Source organism: Balaenoptera musculus, chromosome 13 (genome assembly GCF_009873245.2).
Source record: "Balaenoptera musculus isolate JJ_BM4_2016_0621 chromosome 13, mBalMus1.pri.v3, whole genome shotgun sequence".
Taxonomy (NCBI): domain Eukaryota; kingdom Metazoa; phylum Chordata; class Mammalia; order Artiodactyla; family Balaenopteridae; genus Balaenoptera; species Balaenoptera musculus.
In genome coordinates this window covers 64423024-64442927 of record NC_045797.1, presented here as the reverse complement: position 1 = coordinate 64442927, position 19904 = coordinate 64423024, and the positions used below count along the sequence as shown (strand labels likewise).

The 19904-nt window shown below is 35.5% G+C and overlaps 1 protein-coding gene across 1 annotated transcript in view; it reads left to right on the top strand.

Moving 5' to 3' along the window:
* Positions 1-19904, top strand: part of BIRC6 (baculoviral IAP repeat containing 6) — a 241875-nt gene that overhangs the window by 145710 nt on the left and 76261 nt on the right. Inside the window, 8 exon segments of the mRNA XM_036873943.1 lie at positions 416-559; positions 1043-1172; positions 7298-7429; positions 8554-8721; positions 9750-9923; positions 11321-11517; positions 16811-17111; positions 19155-19372. Coding sequence (XP_036729838.1) covers positions 416-559; positions 1043-1172; positions 7298-7429; positions 8554-8721; positions 9750-9923; positions 11321-11517; positions 16811-17111; positions 19155-19372 — 1464 coding nt within the window.

The window sequence follows — 19904 nt, the reverse complement described above, 5'->3', positions numbered from 1 at the left end:
AAACTATTAATGAAGGATGAGCTATCATAATTTTCAAAAAATTCTGAATGATTTAACTTTAAGAAGAGGAAGATACTTTGTTGCCTAAAGTAATTAATTATTGGGAAACTGTATCTACTTAATGTGTGTAATTTGAAAGAAATGCTTAAATTACCACTTTTAACCAAGTCCTTGAATATGGACATTTGACAGTTTGGTTTGTGCCTGTGGGTAGTATGAAACTTTGTGTTCCATTGTCTTCTGGCCTAATAACCAAAAATAAACTTTTTGTCTGCGTCCGTATATTCTTTAATTGCTGATTTGATGAATTCAAATACACTCATTAATCCACATTTTAAATTTCCTCTTTGTTCTTTAAAATAAAAAGCTGCAAGTAAATACCTCATTTAACTTTTTAAATCTCTCACTTTGCCAGGTTCTCTGTGAACTATTTCAGACATCTCCTCAAAGAGGGAACCTTCCAACATCAGGGAACATTTCAGGGTTTGTACGTAGATTATTTTTGCAACTGATGTTAGAGGATGAGAAAGTGACAATGTTTCTTCAGTCTCCCTGCCCAGTGAGTATTTAACAATTAAATTAAATCTTTATGATGAGCTGTGTGTAAAAGTATTTTATGTTTTCATGTCAGAGCTTTCAGTTATCTCTGTTCTAATTTCTAATGAAATGAAATGAAATTAGAAATTAGAGGTTGTGCTAGCAAAGTGAAACTAGCACAACCTTTATACTTAAGGATAGGACTTAAATATCTTAGCTAACCCTCTCTGTCCAGAATAACCTAGTTGTAACTTGCCATGAATAGTATAATTTGATTTGGGGGGGAAATTGACAGATTATTAGTAGGTACAGTAGTGCTAATGCAAAAAAGTATGACGAACAAATCGCATGGCAGACATGCCACATTTGAAGAAATATATAAAATAAACTCTTTACATTTTTGTATGCATTACTGAATTGTTTATTTTTTTATGCTTTTGAAATTGTTATATAATGATATACATTTCAAAAAACCCTTCTTGATTTCTTTTAAATTTATTTCCAGCTGTACAAGGGTAGAATTAACGCTACTAGCCATGTCATCCAGCATCCAGTGTATGGAGCAGGCCACAAGTTCCGTACACTTCATTTGCCGGTCTCAACAACATTATCAGAAGTTCTTGACAGAGTGTCAGGCAAGTCACATTTAAATATTTGTGTTTCTTTAACTTTATGTTAGATGTATATAGGAATTTTATTATTTTTATAACTTTATTGCATTCACTCACTCACCAACCATTTAATGACTAGAAAAGGTCAAGGTAGCTTCACATTTAGAAGCATGATGCAGTGGACAAAATGTACAATGCATTCCGGCACCTGTAATTCTTTTGCTGTGATGTGTGTTAATGTGTAGTAATGACAGAATGGGCAGTTGGAAATGTAGACAAGCTGTGGGAAGCCATTGATGGAATTTTCTCAGGATAAACCATCGGGCTGTTTTATAGTAGATGAATTACAGTATATTAGGTTGCATGACAATTCTAAGTGATAAACATTTACTAAATCTAGGGGAGAAATGAGTGGTCAGTAGGTAGAATCAACTGGTGACCTTATTGTTTATAACAGTGAAGAAAGCAGAGAGAACGTTTCCCCTAGGTTTTTCAAGAGCTCTCCGATGATGCCTTGAAACAGGATATAAGTTATTAAAGTAAAAGCATTTTTTTGAGGTAGAATACAAATTGACTGTGGTTAGTTTGGGTTTATTGCCTCTCAGAAATCCTAATCAGTGATGAATTCATTGAGCATCTGCTATGTGTAAACACAGTAATTTCTTCTAGGGATGTAAAAGTGAGCAGGACATACATTCTGCCTCTCAAAGTATTTATGATCTTTTGTATGTTGTCAGAATAAAAAATAAACTGAAAAGTTTAAATGTTTGCATTTTAATTTAAATATAAGTCAGTGTGTTTCTATCTGTATACATTAGAGGGGGTACCTAAGTCTTTAAGCAACACTGATAACTGAAAGAAGTTAGGAGTATCCAGAAAAAAAACTGGCGCTATTTGTTAGCTGGAAATATAAATCTAAACTTAGAATAAAAGACTGAGTTGAAGAGATTTGGGAGTTGTTACCATACATACGTACATAGATGGTAAGTTAAACCACGTGAACAGATATGATCACTTTGAGAAAATAATGTAGAAAAGATTCTTTACCAGTTTTAGACACTGCATCTAACAGAAAGAAATGTGTGCATAAAATTATACTTTCCTTCATTTTTACATGTTACACAGTAAAATGTTAGAATATATTATAAATGTGTAACATTTTTTTCTTATTTGAAAATGTCCACCTTACCTGTTACAGCTAAACTTTTGTGAAAATTTGTCTTTACAAACTTTTTTCTAAATTTCAATTTTCTGGAATTGTGCCTTCTACATGATGAAGAAAAAATTTAAAATTAATTAATTGAAGGAAGGAAGTGGGGACGAGTACTAAAATTCAATTTTTGAGATTTCATACATTTAACTTAATAATGGAAAAGTATAGACATAGTACAAAATAATTGGAAATTTAACATTTTTATCTTTAAATGAATACTATTTTCTAAAATGTCATGGTCTGTCATTTAGGATATTTAACAAAATAGCTCCCTTTATTACCTAAAAATTAACAAATAAAACTTATTGCTGTGGAAAAATAGTACATCCTAGTAAAAAGTCCAACAAAGTTATCCTGAGCAAATATCAGAAACTTCTAAGTGCTGAGTTTAACCTTTGTTTAGCAATGCTTTGGTACTTTAAGGTGTATTTGTGATTCTTAGTCATATCTTAGCCATATCTTAGGATATATTAACATGTGCATATGTATTTTATTAACATGTATGAAAACAAGTAATCCAAAATTATTTAAGCCATACTTTTACCCACTGCCTATAGCTTTCGACTATACTGCTTTCAAATAATAAAGGTTATGTGTCTTTTTTTTTCCAAATTCTGTATTGTTTTTAAGCAATTTGATTATCATCAAATAATATACCTTGTAGTTTTCTTCATGTTTCTTATGATTTGAGTTTTTGGACTTGAATCTGTGTGGGTGTATAAATTTCATCACATTTGGAAATTTTTTGGCTATTAGTTTCTCAAATATATTCTGTCTCCCCGTCACTTTCCTCTCTTTTGGTGAGTCCAATTACACGTTTACTAGGCCTCTTGAAGTTGTTTCACAGCTCACTGAAGCTCTGTTCCATTTTCCCCCTGTATTTAAAATTTTTGATAACTTATATTGCTCTATCTTCAAACTGACTTCAGTGTCTAATCTGCTAGAAGTTATATCTGGTTCTTTTTTATATATGTCCTTGTCTTTATATAAAGTGTACAAGCTTTCTTCTAGTGTCTTGAATTTTTGTTTTTTGTTTGTTTGTTTGTTTTGGCCGCACCACTCGGCACGTGGGATCTTAGTTCCCTGACCAGAGATTGAACCCGCGTCCTGTGGAGGGGAAGCGCGGAGCCTTAACCACTGGACTACCAGGGAAGTCCCTAGTGTCTTGAATATATTGATCTGTTTACGTTGATTTTTTTTTTTTTTTTCATTGTGGATTGTGTGTTACTGCTTTTTTAATTCGCCTAGAAAATTTCGTTGGATGCCAGACAATGTGATTTTTACTTTTCTGGGTGGTGGATATTTTTGTATTCTAATAAATATTTTTTATTTCTTTCTGAGATGTAGTTATATTACTTAAAAACAGAACATTACTTTTAGGACCAGCTTTTCAGCTTTGTTAGGTGGGACCAGAGCAGCTGTTAATTTAGAGCAGAACTTACTGCGATGATGGAAATATTTTATAACCCTATACTATCTAGTGCAGTAGCTTTTAAGCATATAGAATGTGTCTGGTGAGACAAAGGAACTAGTGTTTTAATTTTAATGGACTTACTTTTAAGGAGGTACTGTAGTGGAATAGAAGCACGGTACCACATTTGAAAACAGAGGTCTGGGGTTAATTTGGCCCCACTGCTGAGGTTATACTCTTCTGAGAACTCTGTTAGAAATTCACTAGGCATTGGGAATACTAAGTATTCCAGCCCTCATTTTAGAACCTGGGGTTCATCCCCTTGCTACTTTTTTTTTTTTTAATATTTATTTATTTTATTTATTTATTTTTAATTTTTTTTGGCTGTGTTGGGTCTTAGTTGCGGCATGCAGGATCTTTCTTTGTGGCACGCGGGCTCTTCGTTGCGGCGTGCGGGCTCCTTTCTAGTTGTGCTGTGTGGGTTTTCTCTCTAGTTGTGGCTTGCGGGCTCCAGGGCACGTGGACTCTGTGGCACGCGAGCTCAGTAGTTGTGGCGCATGGGCTTAGTTGCCCTGCGGCATGTGGGATCTTAGTTCCCCAACCAGGGATTGAACCGGCATTCCCTGCATTGCAAGGTGGATTCTTTACCACTGGACCACCAGGGGAGTCCCCCCTTGCTACTTTTTAAAAGTATTTTCCTTGCCCTTTAGGTGGTTTCCTTGTATGTAATGCTTGTCAGTATGCACTACAGATTAGAGGAGACCCTCTATAGATCACTGGGGCTCTCTCTCTGTGTAGATCTCTCCTCGTTGGCATTGTGCCCTGTGAACTGCAGCCAAACCTGCCTTTGTCTTCCTGGACTCCCATTTCTGTATCCTCACCTTGAGTGATGCCTGGGTTGTGCTGAGCTGTGGTCTGGGAAATTGCAGGAAATAAGCTGGTGCAATCCTAGCGCTTACTTCATTTGTTTCCACTCACCCAGGAATCACTGTCCTGCCTTCCTGATGCCCAGTATCTGAAAACTTTATTTCATATAGTTTCCTAATTTTTAGTTATTTCAGGTAGGACAGTAATCTGGTCTTTGTTATTTCATTTTGGCCACAGGTGGAAATCCAAACCAGAACAATTTTAAGCAGTGAATTGAGCAAAGTCTTTCTCAGTGATACCTTTTAGTGTTTGAATGGCATTTATTGAGATAACACTATATATATTCTTGTTTTGTTATTTTTATTTAGTTAGGAGTCTTAGATAACAAAGTAATATAAAAATAAAGAATATAAATTCTTATCACCTAATGAACTATGATTGTGTGAATTTTTTATTACTTAAATATTTCTCTCTGACTTGTGTAACTCTTTTTGCCATTTGGGGTTACTTGCTTGTTTTTCTGAGAAAGTAAAATGTATTGTTGCATTATGTATTTATTACAGTAGTCCCCCTTTATCTTCAGGGGATACATTCCAAGACCCCCAGCTGATGCTTGAAACCACAGACAGTAGGGAACCCTGTGTATATGTTTTTTCTTATCCATGCATATCTATGATAAATATGATAATGTATGTTAATCTCTTACTGTGCCCACAGTAAGAGATCAACAACAATAATTAATAATAAAATAGAACAATTACCTAATATACTGTAATAAAAGTTAGGTGAATGTGGTCTCTCTCTTTCAAAATAATCTTACTGTACTGTCTCACCCTCCTTCTTGTGATGATGAGAGATGATAAAATGCCTACATGATGAGATGCAGTGAGGTGAATGATATAGGCATCGGGAACATAGGCTTAGGTTACTTTTGACCTTCTAACAATACATCCAAAGGAGGAACAGAAGAGGGATCATCTGCTCTGGGTGATCCTGGGTTATCCAGCCATGACGACTGGCATCCATGACTGAATGTCAGAGCAGACAATGACATGGTTGGGAATTCCAAGTGGGACGGATCCAGTGAGATTTCGTCATTATAGTCAGAACAGCAAGCAATTTCAAAGCTGTGAGTTGTTTATTTCCGGAATTTTTCATTTAATATCCTCAGACCGCAAGTAACTGAAACCACAGAAAATGAAACCATGGATTAAGGGGGAGCAGCTGTATTTACAGTGTTTAAATTTGTTTTTTTTTTTAATTTCACAAAAATAGAAATGGTCTAAAGGCAATCTGTAGTTTGGAAGAGGTTCTAGAAATTGAGATCACAGGGATATTTTCAGATATTCAAAGAAAGCTACAAAATAGGAAATAATACAAAAGATGCTGTTTTATCACTTGATCATTTCACCTTAACATTATAATAAAGCACTGGATCATAATTGTGTTAAGTTAGAAAAGTAAAAAGAGAGCCTGTATCAGTCATATCCACTTAGTGAAAAACATTCTTAATATTAGAACAGTTCATCCAGCTTTTTGAGCTTCTTAATGGTTAAATAAGATCACTGTATGGTCATCATTTATTTCATGATTTGTAATAGCATGCCATATTCAAAAACATGAAAGAAAATATGATTTCAGAGTAATAACTATCTATGAAAGTCTTTAGTATTCATTCTTTTTTTTTTTTTAAAGGACTGCCCAAGGTCAGATAGCTAGTGAGTTACAGGGCTAACTTTTTTTTTTTTTATTAAAGTATTTGTTTATTTACTTATTTATGGCTGTGTTGGGTCTTCGTTTCTGTGCGAGGGCTTTCTCTCGTTGTGGCAAGCGGGGGCCACTCTTCATCGCGGTGCGTGGGCCTCTCACTATCGTGGCATCTCTTGTTGCGGAGCACAGGCTCCAGACGCGCAGGCTCAGTAATTGTGGCTCACGGGCCCAGCTGCTCCGCGGCACGTGGGATCTTCCCAGACCAGGGCTCGAACCCGTGTCCCCTGCATTGGCAGGCAGATTCTCAACCACTGCGCCACCAGGGAAGCCCTTTAGTATTCATTCTTAAAGTACTTGTAAGATATATCACTTTATCTAAGATTCCTAACCAAATAAAACAACAAAACCAGAAACCTCTGTTACTTAAATTTGTTCCTTTATACTCCCATTTGTAGAAAAAATAGAAGTCTAATGTAATGCATTAGGAGGAGTCCTGAGCTTGAATTCCATATTGCCCTTTACAGGTTGTATGAGTAACCTTGCTAATAAGGCTGTTTCCCTATTTTGAAAATAATATTCTTCCTTGGTTTGCATGTTGTGAGGACTGAAATCGATGTTACGTGGCAAACAGATTGAACTATGCCTACAATAAAGCAAATGCTTTGGTTTTCAAAACTGCCTCTAGAGGTAGTACTATTGCAATACATAATATTTTCTAGAGATTGGAATTTAAGTATCCTGGCCTAAGGAGAGTGATGAGTCCCTTTCATTGATAAAATCAACGAGAATTGAATGTCAGATTTTCCTTAACAACATTCCTTCCAGACCATTTACATTGCCTTTGTATTAGTGATAATATAATCTTGTGTAAACGTCCCCAAGATATTTATTGCTTCCCTTCTTAACAATTTTGAAAAGCAATGTATTTTACATAAAAATTTCTTACAGATACACCAAGTATCACTGCTAAACTAATTAGTGAACAAAAAGATGACAAAGAAAAGAAAAACCATGAAGAGAAAGAAAAAGTTAAGGCAGAAAATGGATTTCAGGACAATTACAGTGTTGTTGTTGCTTCAGGTATGCTTGCTTGCTTTTTTTTTTTTAATGATCTTGATTTTGTTTGGGTTTCTGTAAAATGCAACAATTTATATTTACAGGAACTTCATGTAATAAAAAGTATTAATGCAAAAAGCTGGCGTAATGATGTCTTAATATTAAATACACAATTATTGCACCAGAAATCCATTGCTTTTCGGCACTGGAATTATTAAACTTATTTTGAGCTTAGTATATTTTAATCAGATACTCAGCATGTGTAAATAGATATTTCGTTTCAGCTTGACAGTGTACTGGGAATTATACTCTTAAAAGTTCACTAAGTGTTAAGGAATTTTTCTGTAACCTCCTATTTATTGATTGATTGATTGATTGCTGCATCGGGTCTTAGTTGCAGTGCGCGGGCTTCTCTCTAGTTGTGGCACGCGGACTTAGTTGCCCTGTGGCATGTGGGATCTTACTTCCCCAACCGGGGATTGAACCTGCATCCCCTGCATTGGAAAGAGGATTCTCAACCACTGGACCACCAGGGAAGTCCCTGTAACCTCCTTTTTAAAAAAAAAAAGAAAAAGTATTCACTAGTTTTCACTTATGACATTGTGCTCATTACATAAAATTAGAAAATAAAAGTCATCAAAAGAAAATTGGTTGAAAAATGAGTTTTTACTGTTAGATGCAGGAAGAAGAAAAAATGGCCATGATAAGTGATAATTTTGGAGGATATTTTCCTTAACAAAATTCTTAGTTCAGAAGAGAAAGCTCAGCCTAGATTACCTTACTCCTCAAATAGCAGACCTATGTATTGGTTTAATCCATCCTATCTCAGAGAAAAATTAAGAACACAAGATTTTCTGTACATATTTGCACAAAATTACATTCTAGTAAATGGATGGTCATCTATATGTTATCTCAGAGAGTATAGGAGTTAATTTATACTTTCTTGGAAAATAGTTACACATGCAGCCAGTTATTCATGGAGTATAATAAATGACAGATAGAATCAAGAGAGTAGATATTTAATGAGAAGAAATATTTCTATCTTTTGGCGTTAGGAATGTGGCGCTTTAGTAATATATTGTAGAAATACACTTATACTTCATGAATGTGCTGGCTATATAAAATCTTGGTGATTTTTTTTCTTTTAGGGCTGAAATCCCAATCTAAACGTGCTGTGTCATCTACACCACCTCGCCCACCATCCAGGAGAGGGAGGACAATGCCCGATAAAATAGGAAGTGCTTCCTCAGGAGCAGAGGCTGCCAACAAAATAATTACCGTCCCTGTGTTTCACCTGTTCCACAAACTCTTAGCTGGTAGTGTTCACAGTGATAAAACATATAAGAAATCTTATAAGTAATCTTACAAGTGTACAAATCAGATGTGTAATCAGGTGCTATTGATGAGAGAAATAATTTATTGAGACTTTGTCCATATAGTTCCCTCCAAAAGAAGTGAGAACAAAAAGGGAGTAACCTATTTCATACCCTTTTTAACACTATAATGTTGCGTTTTTATACTTTACTTGCTTCCTAAATTTTGTTATGAATGTGCCATAAAATGATCAGTAAAATTAATGTTTTCATGTGTTCATAACAAGTTATATAGGATGCAATGTGAGGCTAATTTTAAAGAATTAGTTCTAGCTGTGGAATTCTTAAGATGTAGCCCTGATAGTTAAGCTTCTTCTCTACCTAAACATATTCTTTGACCAGTATACTTTCCGTTGGTCAAGGTGATAACCATTTTATCTCCATTTTTCTGCTGTATCATTATAATCAAATTGCCAACTAACTTTGACTGGATTTTACTTCTTAGCTTTACATTGTTGATTTAAAGCAGAGGTCAGTAAACTATCGCAGGTGGACCGAATGCTTCTTTTTGTAAAAACATTTTTATAGGAATACAGCTATGCCCATTCATTTATGCATTGTCCATAGCTGTTTTCATGCTACAGTAGAGTTAGTAGGTTGCAGCAGAGACCATATGGCCTCCATAGCTTAAAATATTTTTTATCTGGCCTTTTATGGAAAAGATTTACCAATCCCAGATTTATGGGAATGTTTCTTTTTTTTCTATTCACCATGGCTCAGAAGATCTTGGTGGGGTTTGGTTAGCAACTGATTAACACTTTGTATAGATATTTTTGTTCACATATGTCGGAAGTAGATTTGGGTTTTGTAAACTTCCTGTGGGCAATTTTTAAATTGCTTTGAAATTGGTGTCAGGATCAAACTCTTACCTGTAATTTAATTTAGTAAAAGCATTAAGTAATTGAGTAAATTGAATCAAGTAAATGTCTCCCTCTTGGATTCCAGGTTTAACTTAGTTATGTCATTTTTAGGCCAGCCATTGCCAGCTGAAATGACGCTTGCCCAACTTTTAACTCTGCTATATGACCGAAAACTTCCTCAAGGTTACCGTTCAATAGATCTGACAGTTAAATTGGGTTCTAGAGTTATCACAGACCCAAGTCTGTCAAAAACAGATTCTTTTAAAAGACTGCACCCTGAAAAAGGTATGTGTATGATATTTCTTTAAAATTGCAGTCTGTAATCTGAGCAGGCAGGGATTTCTATAGCTGATGACTTAATGTACATTTTTGTTACATCAACTTGAGATACTTTTCTTTCTTTATGACTGAGTTATTTGTAAATATAGAAAATTGCCATTATTTCCATTGGAAATTAATGTTAATTCCTTGTGTAGCATCACTTATTTTTATGGGCCCATATGCTTTAATTTCTGCTTTAATTTTTTTTTTTCCTTTGGCCATGCTGTGTAGCTTGTGGGGTCTTAGTTCCCCGACCAGGGATTGAACCCGGGCCCTCAGCAGTGAAAGCATGGAGTCCTAACCACTGGGCCACCAAGGATTTCCCTAATTTTTAAAAATATTATTTCTGCATGAGCCATGTGAATTGTTCATAATTTTATAATCAAAGTGAGAACCCCAATTTCGAATTTCCAATTTACTGATAATTTATATTGAGTGATATTTTGTGCTCATAAACATTTTTTACCTTAAACAAAAGTGGGATCATACATTTTCGTACCTTTTTATTTTTATATATTCAATTACATATTTATAAATGTGCATTTTATTGCCTATTTTTAATATGGATATAACAATTTATCTGTTTCACAATTGTTGAAGGAATCTGTTTCTGATTTTTCACTACTATAAATGGTATTTAAGCAATGATTTTCGTAGTGTGGATATGGTGTCATCTTATTTATTGTCAATCTTTCTCATGATGAAAGATTCAATTATTAGCCTTTTGTACTCTTTAATAAATTTTAGTACATTTCCTTTGCCCAAATTTTCAGCAGGATCATTTGTCTGTTTTAATGTTCGTAGGGTCTGGTTATGTGTGAACATAAACTTCTGGTTTTCCTCTGTGAGTGATTCGAAGTTAACCAATATGGTATAATTTTCAGTTTTCAGTAAGAAAAGTCTTTGTCATTATTCAGTTTTTCCTGATGGGATACTTTAGAGCATAACATGCACATACATTAATATTTTCTGGAGTCTCTGATGTTTTACTTATTTGCCCTAAAGGACAATACTTCTCAAACTTCAGTATGCTTGTAAATCACCTGGAACATTATAAAAATGCAGATTCCTACACAGTCTAGGATGGGACCTGAGAGTCTACATTTCAAAGGCTCTCAGGCTGATGCTGATGCTTACTAGTCCATGGACCATATACTTCAAGTAGTAAGACTATAGGGAGCAACATCAGACGTTATTTAAGCATGTTTGTAGCATCTAGCCTAGATAGCTGTATCTGAATGACTTAAGATAATTATGCTCTTTTGTTGAGTAGAGAGATGACAACAATATTTGCTTTGTAAATGAAAAAGTATTATAAAAATAGATCCTCTCTTAGCTGTTATTTGCGATTATTCTTCTAGATCATGGAGATTTACTTGGTAGTTGTCCTGATGATGAGGCTCTCACTCCAAGTGACGAATGTATGGATGGGGTACTGGATGAATCTTTACTTGAAACCTGTCCCATTCAGTCACCGTTACAAGTTTTTGCAGGAATGGGTGGACTGGCTCTTATTGCAGAAAGACTACCCATGCTATATCCAGAAGTAATTCAGCAGGTAAGATAAGATTTCTAATTAACTATATCATTACATGGGAAAGACCTTCTGTTTTCTGGTTTGTGTTTAACTTAACGTTTGGAAGTACCCTTTCCCTTAAAGTCTTGGAGTAACGTATAAACCTTTCAAAGCTCAGCCTATATGGAGCTTTGTAAGAATTAATTTGGTAAAGAAACGTTGAAGACCAAGCAGATTTGCCAGGGGCATCACACTGTAGCATTTACTTTGATTTCATGGTCATCACACTGTAACATTTTTGTTTCTGTGCTTCTTAAGGTGTGATATTAATTACGGATATTACTGGAAATGGGAGAGTGAAATAGTAGTGTATACTTCTACCCAAATACACTATGTCTTTTGGCTTAACTTTTATTCCTTTTTAAGTGCCATTTCCATTTAAGTAGTTTTTAAAACATTAATTTAACTTCTTCCCCTGTTCATTAATGTTACTGTCACTGAGGTGTGTACTTTCGATGTTCTGTTGTTTATGAGGGGGGAGTGTGATGCATGGAGAGTCGTAAATACCAAGCTCTTTATTTCTGTTGATTGAGGTAGGGGAATTATTCTCTCTAATTTTATCTACTTGGGTGTGTGTGTGTGTGTGTATGCCTGCGTTAGTTTCCTAGGGCTGCTGTGACAAAGTACCACAAACTGCGTGGCTTAAAACAACAGAAATTTAATTTTCTTACAGCTCAGGAGGCTATAAGTCTGAAATCAAGGTGTCATCAGAGCCATGCTCACTGTGAAGGCTCTAGGGGATTATCCTTCCTTGCCTCTTCTTAGCTTCTGGTTATTGCTGGCAATTAATGGCATTCATTGGTCTATAGCTGCATCACTCCAGTCTCTGCCTGCCTTTTCACATGGCCATCTTCCTTTTGTGTATCTGTGTGTCTCTGTATCTCCCTCTCCTTATAACAACACCGTCATTGGATTTAGGGTCCACCCTAAGCCATTATGACCTCATCTCTTAATTGATTACATCTGCAAAGACCCTATTTCCAAATAAGGTCACATTCACAGTTATTAGGGGTTAAGACTTGAGCATATCTTTGGGAGGATACAGTTCAATCCACAATAATACCTATTCAGTAAATGGTTATTACTTAACCTGCTCTTCAAAGAGCTTATGATATTTTTATTTTAAGATAATATAACCATGATATAAGATGACTGTCACAGAAAAATATGAGTAAAATTTTATTTCTTCCTAGAAAATGTAATGATACAGCCAAAAGTTTGAAATGGAAAAAACTCCAACATTCTCAAGATTATTGTTGTTCAATGAAAATGACTTCCCTAATTCAGTATTCAGTATGCTTTATTATATTGAGTGGAAATTGGGTGCTGCTGTAATAAATACTTAAAAGAGTGGAAGTGACTTTAGAATTGGGTAGTTGTCAGAGTGTGGAAGAATTTTGAGGAGCATGATAAAAAGAGGTCTAGATTGCCTTGAACAGATGACTAGTAGAACTATGGATGGAAAGCCTTTGCCAGTGAGGGCCCAGATGAAAGTGAGGATCACAGTAGAGAGAACCTATGTATCATAGAGAATACCTAAATTGGCTTAAGCAGACTGTTGGTAGAAATATGGATGTTAAAAGTACTAATGGTGCAGCTTAGAAAGAAATGAGGAACATGTTATTGGAAACTGGAGGAAAGGGGATCCCTGTCTTTTATTGGTAGAAATCCTAGCATATTTCTGTCCTGAATGTGGAAGGCAGTACTTGTAAGTGATGAACTTGGATATTTAGCTGAATTTCCAACCCGAGTGTGAAGTTACCTGTTTTCTTCTTGGTGCTAATAGTAAAATGTGAGAGGAAAGAACTGTTGAGCAACAAGCAACCATCACTTGACAATCTGAGAAATTCTCAGTCTATCCAGATTGCAAAAGATGCTAAAATTAGAGATTTGCTGTCAGAAAAGCATGCTCTGGAGAAAAAGCCAAGGATGTGGCTGATCAGCCTTTGCTGGTGCCTCAGAAAAATCAAGATGCTAGTGCATTCAGTCACACAGAGTGCTATTTGAAGAGGTCAGTCATACTATTCATGGATCCCCTCGGCCATCTAAACAGAAGCCAAGAATAGAGAAAGTTGTGTGACAGTGGTAGCAAAGTCAAAGGAGGAGATGTGACTGTGGAAGCAGAGGTTCACATGAAGCAGCCAAAAGCCAAGGAACGTGAATAGCCTCTAGAAGCTGGAAAACACAAGGAGCCCACACTCCCTGAGAGTCTCCAGAAGGAACACTTGATATTTAGGATCAAAAGCTTGGATTCTAGCTCCATAAGACTCTTTTTGGATTTCTGACCTCTAGATCTTTAGTATAATAAATTTGTGTTGTTTTAAGTAAGTCTGTGGTGATGTGTTACAGCAAACCATATAGGAAATGAATACAGATTTTGGTCTGTACTTTCTTAGGATGTTTTTGTCTCGTTTTGGTATCAGGGTAATACCGTCTTATAGAATGGGTTGGGAATTTCTAATACTTCATATTAAGAAAACTGTTAGATGGATTTTTCTACAGATTAAACACTAAAGGTTACAAAATTAGTGATAGAGAAGATGCGTCAAAAGAAATCATCCAAACTGAAGCATAGAATGTATAAGGAATGAAAAGAACATAAGAGCTATATGGACATGTAGCTAGAAGTGAAAAATTCTGACGTGAATTTATGGTTGCAGAAAAAGAGTGGATTGAAACAGGGACAGAAAAGTACAGAAAGGAAGAAAATTTCCAGAACTGATATAAAACCTCAATCCAAAATTCAAGAAGCTCTGTAAACCCCAAGCAGGATATTCATGTCTAAGAACATTATGATAAACTGCTTAAAACAAAAACAAGAGAAGAGCTTAAAACCAGCCAAAAAAGCAGTCAACTCATTTCTTTTCAAAACAGTAACAATAACACTGACAACTAACCTTTCATCAGAAACCTTGGGAGCCAGGGAATTACATCTTTGAAATGTAAAAAGAAAAAAAATCTGCCATCCTAGAATTTTATACCCAGTGAAGAAAATTTTGTACATTTCCCTCAACCATTACTACTCTTTCCATAAAAGGTGAATTGGTAAAACAGAATAACAGGTATAGGATTAACTCTCCTGTATATATAAACTCTGGACAGACTATTTAAAAAAAAAAATTGTTTAAAGGCTCTGGAGAGCGACTAAAAGTAGGCACATATTGAAGAGGATTTAAACAGAAGAAGAATGAAACCACATTGGGCGAGATTAGTGTCTACGTGACTTTTCTCCTGAGAATACTCCTCAGTCTCTGTGGGGTAAGATGGTAGAACTCATGCAAAAGCTACAGAGGAGTTTGGTTCTTCCATCCTGGCTGGAAATTAAAAGGGGAGGAATTCAGAAAGGAGGGAGCCACAGATGGGGGAGCTCCAGAAATTCTGCACGTGAATTTCTGCACATGAATTTCTGCACAACCGTAGCTGGCTCCTAAATTATGGATACATGGGATTCTTGAGGGAAAACTAGAAGGGTGAAAGAGCTGTCCAGAGATTTCAGCGTCTATCCAGCATGGAGGAGACAATTTGCAGTTCTGTTCCTTCCAAGTTAGAGGTAAAAATCTTGGCTTTTCTATTGGAATTGCAGATGAGTCACACATTAAGAGTATAGATGGCATCCCGGTATTCAGGGATTCACTTGAGAAATAAGAGCAAAACCAAAATAGACTCTCCCAATAAATTTACAGAAGGCCTCAAGGTGACCTATCAGTAATTTAACTATTTTCTAAAATAAAACTGAACACATTGCAGAGTGTGATTATAGAATTAAGAGTTATTACAACATCTCATCAACAGTGTACAGTGTATAATAGAAAAATTACCAGACATGCAAAGAAATAAGAAAATGTTACCTGCGGTTAACAGTAAAATAAGTCAGTGAACAGATCTTATTCACATTTTGCCAGTTGTCCCACTAATGTTCTCAAAGACAAAAGGAAAAAAATTCAATTTCTTTTGCATGATTTGAGGGAGGTAATGGTCAGAGATTCAGTTCAGGATCATATATTGCATTCAGTTGTCTCTTTAGTCTCCTTTAATCTGTAACAATTCTGTTACCTTTGTTTTTCATGACCATGGCATATAGAAGAGTACAGGCTAGAAGTTTTGTCTATATATGTAGTCACAGATATACATGTTTCTATATATTTTTTCCTAGATTTGTTTGCTTATAGGGCATGGAATCAGACTACCCCCAGCAGTGTGTACATACCTATATACCATATCTTCTTTTTAAAATACCGTTTCCACTAAAATCAGTGCCCCTTGGAAAAATTCTAGGATTGGGGCAGAGAATGTACAAGATGAGCCTAGATACAGAAGCCTGCTTTAAGGGGGTTCCACTGACCAAATCTGATTCTACTTGGGCATCAGATAAAATGATAGTAACAGATTATAACTTATAGAGTAAAATTAGAATCCATACAGATATAAACTAATAAATGAATGAATAAATAGATGGAGAAGAAGGAAACGTTTTTGTGTACAGTTCAGTGCCAACTAATGTAGAAGGAATGATAGAATTAGAAAATCACCATTTGGCAACCACTGTAATAATTATTATTTCACGCAAGCATAAAAATGCTAACTCTAATGATCAAAGTTTAGTGCGAGACAAGATGTTTATATAGTCTCAAAGAACCTGTCTACAGATACTTAACTAATTACAAAGGAGAAAATAGTAATTTTTAGAGTAGAGATACTTGGCAGACACCACCATACTCATGGTATCATGTAACTCATTTTAAAAAACATGTCCGGGCTTCCCTGGTGGCGCAGTGGTTGAGAATCCGCCTGCCAATGCAGGGAACATGGGTTCGAGCCCTGGTCTGGGAAGATCCCACATGCCGCGGAGAAACTAGGCCCGTGAGCCACAATTGCTGAGCCTGCGCGTCTGGAGCCTGTGCTCCGCAGCGGGAGAGGCCGCGATAATGAGAGGCCCGCGCACCGCGATGAAGAGTGGCCCCACTTGCCGCAACTAGAGAGAAAGCCCTCACAGAGACGAAGACCCAACACAGCCATAAATTAATTAATTAATTAAATAAAATAAGTATTTTTTAAAAATGTCCTTTTATTGATTTTTTTAAAAATTTTTATTTTATATTGGGGTATAGTTGATTAACAATGTGTTACTTTCAGGTATACACCAAAGTGATCAGTTATACATCCTTTATTGATTTTTATATTCTTATATTTTAAGGAGATCATTTGAATTCAGGTCTTTAATTTGAATCTGATGTTGAAACATACAAATAGCCAAACAAAATTGTTTTTTCTTTAGGTGAGCGCTCCAGTTGTAACATCTACCACTCAGGAGAAACCAAAGGATAGTGATCAGTTTGAATGGGTGACTATTGAACAATCAGGGGAATTAGTTTATGAAGCGCCAGAAACCATTGCTGCTGAACCTCCACCTATCAAGTCAGCAGTACAGACCATGTCTCCCATACCTGCCCATTCTTTGGCTGCTTTTGGATTATTTCTTCGTCTTCCGGGCTATGCTGAAGTGCTACTAAAAGAAAGAAAACATGCCCAGTGCCTTCTTCGCTTGGTTTTGGGAGTGACAGATGATGGAGAAGGAAGTAAGTGTTTAGTGTTATTAATGAAATTTAATGTAGGTAGGTTGTGTAAAATTACTCAGATCATTGCCTATTATTCATCATTTATTTATTTCATAGTTTAGCTGCTAGATAATTTCTTATTGGCAACTTAGTTCCAATAATAGATATAATAAATCCTAAAGAAGCTTCATTTTCACTTCTTTATTCATTCAAAAGTTATATATTGAGTGCTTACAAAACTGCTGGGCATCGTTGGAGGCATTTAAAGATGAAGCAGGTATTTAGATCCTGCCATCAAGTAGCTAATGTGTTCCAGTAATAGCAATGAGGAATGTATATACACATATAGACTTAACAAGTTATAAAAGCCTTGAGAGAAGTACAGTATTATGGAGGCTTACAAGTGTGAGATTATTTCCTTACTACCCAGCAATGTGAATAAAACAGCATTGTAGTTTTTAGTGGGGCCTTGAAGGAAGTTGTCAGTGTAGGTTGAGAATGGTTATTTCAGAAAGAAGGAATGATTTGAGCAGTGTTTATATGCTCATATTATATGAGAGGGGATAAGTTGGCTGATGAAATTTGCATAAAGCAGGACTGAGAACTCATTTAAAAAGTTGTTATTGATAACAGATCATGGAAAGGCTTCTTAAGAACTTCAGATTTTATTCTGAATAGTAATTAAGATTTATTAAAATAAGTGAAGTAGTGATGTGATGAGAATCTTTTTAAAGAATTCTTCAGTGAATCTGGTAGCAATATTTAGATTAAAGAGAACAGAATGAAGAAAATATTATAACAATATACTATATGATAATCTATTTCATAATATAATAATAATAGAGAATAATAATAGAAAGCTATGGTGATTATTTCCATTGGGCTGGCAGTTGTGTTAATAGAAGGAAACAAAGAAAAATCGTAGAGTAGCCTAGCAAGTACATTTTCATTTGGTTTACCTCTAATTCTTCAATAACCATTACATTTGATAATTAGTATTTTTTATCTTACTTTAAACTCATGTGGTTTTGATTAGAGGTGATATCTTTCACATGCCATTTAGAAAGTATACACTTTTAAACCCTGTACAGCAAAGTATATATAATCCAATAAAATTATATGAATTTATTTGTGAATCCTGTAACTCTGAAGCTATTGAATATTCATTGTATGTACTTCTTCTTTTGTATTTTCATATTGATGGAATTCTTCAAAAATGTTGACATAATTTTAAATGTTTTTGTAATAATTGTTATTAAATTACAGTGTCTATATACTAAATAAGTCCTGCTTGTTTGGTTTCATATATAAATTGTATATACTTATTTTAGTAGATTGGGAATTTCTAATTGCTTCATCTGATTTTTGAAGTACCTAGAGGGATAAGAACCACAGTATTTTAGGACTCTATTACGAGATAGTAGGTGTAACACTAAACTGAAAAGGAAAAAGAATTGTCTTTAGGTCATTTCAAACTATTTCTAGTGAATATACAATAAATGTTTATTAAAAAGCATAATTCTGACATAACTTTTACAGTAGTTGTCTCATCTCCCATTCATGTAGGAGTGGGTTTTTGTTTGTTCTTTTTTGTTTTTTTACATTTAACGCTCCTCTCTAGCTAGAACATAGTAGAAAACTTTATTGCAAACAAAACAAAATTGTTTCACTCTTGCATTCATGGTTGAAACTACTTCCAAGGCAAGCAGTTACTTTCATACTCTTGTAAGAAACTTTTAATGCTTCTTTTTTAGTTGTTAGTTTTTCCCTTAAATTCTAGATTATAATAATTTTGACAGTCTGTAACTAATATCATATGAGTATATTTCAACTTTCTTTTGGAGTTTATGTATATGATGTCTTCTTACTGAGCTTTTCTAGACACTTTATTATTAAAGATTAAGGTATCACTATTTCTGGTATTATTTTGTGGTTGTTTTCTAATAAGTATAATGATATAATTTTATATTACATTGCCATTATAAATTTGTGAGCTTGTGTGTTGTTCCTTATTGTGTTTTTAAATATTTTTAATTTTGAGTTCTCTCCTCCTTTTAAATCTAGGTCATATCCTGCAATCTCCATCAGCCAATGTGCTCCCAACCCTTCCTTTCCATGTCCTTCGTAGCTTGTTTAGCACTACACCTTTGACAACTGACGATGGTGTGCTTCTGCGGAGGATGGCATTGGAAATTGGAGCACTGCACCTCATACTTGTCTGTCTGTCTGCTCTGAGCCACCATGCCCCACGAGTTCCAAACTCTAGCCTCAATCAAACAGAGGTAGGTTCAGTTGTTTCTTTTTTTTTTTTTTTTAAAGAAGGTGTCATTTTATTTATATCTGTTTTTGGCTGCATTGGGTCTTCGTTGCTGCACGCTGGCTTTCTTTAGTTGAGGTGAGGGGGAGCTACTCTTCCCTTCGGTGCATGGGCTTCTCATCGCGGTGGCTTCTCTTGTTGCGGAGCATGGGCTCTAGGTGCGTGGGCTTCAGTAGCTTGGCATGTAGGCCCAGTAGTTGTGGCTCGCGAGCTCTAGAGCGCAGGCTCAGTAGTTGTGGCACACAGGCTTAGTTGCTCCGTCGCATGTGGGATCTTCCCGGACCAGGGACTGAACCTGTGTCCCCTGCATTGGCAGGTGGATTCTTAACCACTGCACCACCAGTAAAGTCCCAAATGAGCTTTTTAAAGATGTCTTTTAGAATAGGATCAAAAATAGAAAATATCGGACTTCCCTTGGGGGTCCAGTGGTTAAGACTCTGTGCTTCCAACGCAGGGGGTGCGGGTTCAATCCCTGGTCGGGGAACTATATCCCACAT